This window comes from Narcine bancroftii, chromosome 7, assembly GCF_036971445.1.
Source record: "Narcine bancroftii isolate sNarBan1 chromosome 7, sNarBan1.hap1, whole genome shotgun sequence".
Lineage (NCBI taxonomy): Eukaryota > Metazoa > Chordata > Chondrichthyes > Torpediniformes > Narcinidae > Narcine > Narcine bancroftii.
The window spans coordinates 192,612,687-192,617,026 of record NC_091475.1 but is presented as its reverse complement, the minus strand read 5'-3'; the positions used below and the strand labels follow the sequence as shown (position 1 = coordinate 192,617,026).

Below are 4,340 nucleotides of genomic sequence, written 5' to 3'. Positions count from 1 at the left end.
TGTGAATTAATCTTCCTTTGTATTGTAATCCTATACTCTGTAAACTGTGCTCATCGTTTAAAAAATAAACAAACTAAACACTTTATCTGTATCCCCATCCTGGAATCATTTACTTATGAAAACAGCTTCTCTCGTTTACCCGATCTAAACTCATCCTTCATTAAAATCTGAACCTTCCTTACCCCCAAGGGAAAGAAAAAGTAAAAGCACAAATCTGAAATAATTTGTATACATTTATTTTTGTCATAAATGAGAAATGATGAAAATTGTTCATATTTATGATCAACTAGATTTCTGAAAATTATTTTTGCATGTAAACAGTTGGAAAGTACATGATGATCTTAATACACAGTTCCAAAATATTTATTGCAAAATGTATGTCTCAATGGGACAGTTAAGATACATGCAGCACTGCACATTCTGTCATGTTTGCAAAAAAACACTGCTCAACCAAAGACATACAGTGGTAGACACTTTCTTCATCATTAGTCAACCGCGTTCATCAGTATTATGTTGTTTTCTTTCAAATGTTTTATTCAGTCAAGAAGTACAAGTTACCGACTTTCTCCAAAGCTGTTTTTCAGGCTATTCGATGTCAGTTGAATGATTTTCTGGTCGTGCTATGAAGAAAGTCCAATCTTGTCCTTGTATCTACTCGTCAGGATGTTGGCTTTGTTGGTCAATGTATTCAACACCGCATGGAGCCCCTTCACGTGGATGTAGAGAAGCTTCTCTAAGTTTGCCTCATCTTCATTTTCCAAGTCACAGGTATTGTTGATCTTTCGTTTCAAATGTTCTACAGGCAGCTTGCTACTTTCCACAGTGTTCTTGATGGATTTCAGCAAGATATAGCATTCATACATGCTATGGTAATTGCACGTGTCATCTTGAGTTTCAATGTGATCATCCATAGGAATATCTTGAAGAAGACTGGGAAACATAATTGTTTGCTCCATATTGTTCACTGCAGATGAATATTTGCTCAAAGCAGTAACGAGGAAATTCTTTTGATGTTGAGCAGCTAAGAACTGCATGGTGCTTGCTGTACAGTGCTGAGACAACTGGATGTAAAACAGCAAACCTGGATGGTAAATTACTCTCTTTATTCCCTCAGGATATGGTGCAATGCAATTTGAGTTCAATCCATTTTTTTCTGCTCAGTTTAACAGTCACGTGAGCATTGACATTCCGCAGATCAGTGTTTGATTTGGATTGGTTTCTGCATGCAATCGTCCAGTAATGTCATAGCAACTGATAAATTCTATGCTTTGTCTAACTATAACTTTGGTGCATTGATCTGCTGAAGCAGATTGCTCAATACCATACAAGTGGTGTGACTATTATGGGACAAAATCATCCCAAAGGTTTAAATCAACACAAAGTTGAATATTTAACTTTGTCCTGCAAGTCAGGGATACCTTGAACAAATTTGGTTAATTATAAGAATAGGATGCTTGAAAGTTATTAGTTTTATGTTCTTTTCATTCTCAGTCCACTGCAGATGAGGGTCCCATTATTTCTTTTATATGCATTTTATTTCTTAATAGATAGTGCAGGCCATTGGTAATTTCCAGCCTCTCTGTATACTCAAATTTCTGCAATCTGGCCCATGCCAAACATGACAGGTGCAGATTTATCATATATGGCAGTGGATCAACAGTCTGCTGGGGGGAGAGGGAAGGGGGAATCCTGGTTCTGATACCTGGTTCCCATGAGCCAAACTCCAACAGCCCGCAGCCTGTGCAGATCCTTCTATCGCAAGTTGCCAGCAGCCCACAGCCTGTGTAGATCCTTTGACACCAAGCCACCAGCAGACCACAGCCTGAGTAGATCCTTTGACACCAAGCCACCAGCAGACCGCAGCCTGAGTAGATCCTTTGACACCAAGCCATCAGCAGGCCGCAGCCTGAGTAGATCCTTTGACACCAAGCCACCAGCAGACCACAGCCTGTGTCGATCCTTCAACCACGTTGCCAGCAGCCTGCAGGCTGTGTAGATATTTTGACTGTAAGTTGCAAACAACCCGCAACCTGTGTGGGTCCTATCAGCCATTGAGCCCCTCACTGGTTCGCTACTATGGTCAGTGTCCTGCAGGTTCATCACCTATGCTTCCCCTTCTCAACGAGAGGTGTTCTCCCCGCTTCTGATGCCCTGCATCAGTCTGGTGCTCACCTAGAGTCTGCAGCCTCTCGTAGTATGCTGCACAAAACAGGCGGTGCAATCTTGGGCACAGACCCCGAGGTTGCAGGATTAAAAAAAAAATCACCTCTTTTGACAGGCCATTTAATGTCTGTTCAGAGCCATTGGCATCATGACCAGTCAGTAGGACCCTGTGGAGAAACACTGGGTCTCCACCCTCCGCTCTCCCACCTCTGCACCAGCGGCAGCTATAGCAGGCCACCTTTTTTTTTCATTAGAAACATCAAGCAGAACCAATGGTGCAATTACTGAAGTACAGAGCTGAACTTCAATTCAAATATTAATCTAGCGATGAAAAAGAAATGAGGTTTTTTGTTCAAGTGAATCGGTACGGACTTGAAGGGCCAACATGGCCTGTTTCCGTGCTGTAAATGGTTATATGGTTATATGATTATGGTTTTATCAATTTAAACACTCTCCTGGTGGAGGAAAAGCTGCTTTGCCCTCTGAGTTCCTCCAGGAGAGTGTGTTTATCTTCAGATTCCAACACCTACAGTCTCCTGTATGCCTCTAGTTTTTCGAGGAGGTGATAAAACAAATTGATGAAGGTGGTGAATGTGGTGTATATGGATTTTAGTAAGAATCCCTCAACAAAGCCATGCCGATTATCTCTAAGCCTGAAATCCATTACTTATCAGATTGGCAGGAGTGAAGTAACTAAGGAAATGATTGGTGTTATTCCAGTTCATTTATAACATTTTGAAAAAATAAATATTTCAAATAGCACCCACTCTTGAGATATTTCAGACCCATATCTAGTCAGGTTAATGATTGCAGAGTGCTGAGTTGTATGTTTCTCATATCCCTAATGAGCCAAGTACAGAATTCTGTAAAGGTTTAGAAAGTTCAACTGCTTCAAAATGCAAGTTGAGGCAACAATACGGATATACATTGTTCCGCGAAATGTGAGAGCGCACCAACTTAATTGAGAAAGCACCAACCAATATGAAACACTTTTAGATCACACACATTGAAAGAAGTTACTCCACATGTTCTAAGAATATTTGATGAAGCTGTGCTGAAGTTTGAATGTAAATCAGCTTCAACTACTCTCAACCTTTGTTTGGCCATGGTTCCCTTAGGACAATGCTCAAAGTTTATGAAGCAATCAAGTTTTGGTTCCTTTCGTACATCTACTGACCATATTAAAAAAAATATTTGCTATGAGGTGAAAAGAAAACGAGGCTCTGACTTAAATGTGCTGTGGCCCTTAGGGGAGCAGTTGAGCCCCCGTTGGGAAGGGCTGGATTAAAGGACATGCTGCCAGTATCCATTTACGATTATATTGCTGAGGCAGAATCATTGAGGATCCCTTCCACCCTGCACACAGCATCTTTTAGCTGTTCCCGTTGGGAAAGAGATACAGGAATATCGGAGCACGCACCACCAGGCTGAGGAACAGCTTCTTCCCGCAGGCAGTGAGAATGCTGAACGACCAAAGGAACTGGTCACACTTACCATCCAAGAATCTCACTTTTACAAAACAATATTTATTTATTTATTTGTGTACATGAATACTTTTCCTGCATATATATTGTTTGCCTGTATGTCTGTTATGTCAGGTTGTGTGCCTCTGTGTTTTGCATCAAGGAAGGAGAATGTTGTTTTGTTGAGTTGTACAATCAGTCAAAAAATTTGATGACTTGATAAACTGAGATAATTCCACATATGATGGAACAGAATATAAAAAAAATACAAAGGGTTCATTGGCTTGCTGTGTACCAACCATTCAACAAATTTCAATAGATTCCATTAAATTTCCAGACCAGTAGCTTTTATAACATACTAAGATAGGTGGAATAGTGGATAATGAAGAAGGTTTTCAAGGATTGCAGAGGGATTTGGGCTGCTTAGAAAAGTGGGCTGAAAAATGGCAGATGGAATTTAATGCTGATAAGTGTGAGGTGCTTCATTTTGGTAAGAAGAATCAGAACAGGACATATGTGGTAAATGGGAGAGCATTGATGAATTAGGAAGAGCAGAAAGATTTAGGAGTAACGGTACATCGTTCCCTGAAGGTAGAAACTCACGTGAATAAGGTGGTGAAGAAGGCTTTTAGTATGCTGGCCTTTATCAATCATTGCATGGAATATAGGAGTTGGGAGGTGATGTTGAGATTGTATAAGACGTTGGTGCGGCCT

At 40.5% G+C, this 4,340-nt stretch overlaps 1 protein-coding gene across 1 annotated transcript; it reads right to left on the bottom strand.

The window, feature by feature from the left end:
* Positions 1 to 220: 220 nt before the first annotated feature.
* LOC138739546 (mid1-interacting protein 1-B-like) lies at positions 221 to 1,098 on the bottom strand. The gene has a single exon (XM_069891840.1). It carries the CDS (start codon positions 1,032 to 1,034, stop codon positions 621 to 623), a length of 414 nt encoding a protein of 137 aa, XP_069747941.1. The 5' UTR covers positions 1,035 to 1,098; the 3' UTR covers positions 221 to 620.
* Positions 1,099 to 4,340: the final 3,242 nt, after the last annotated feature.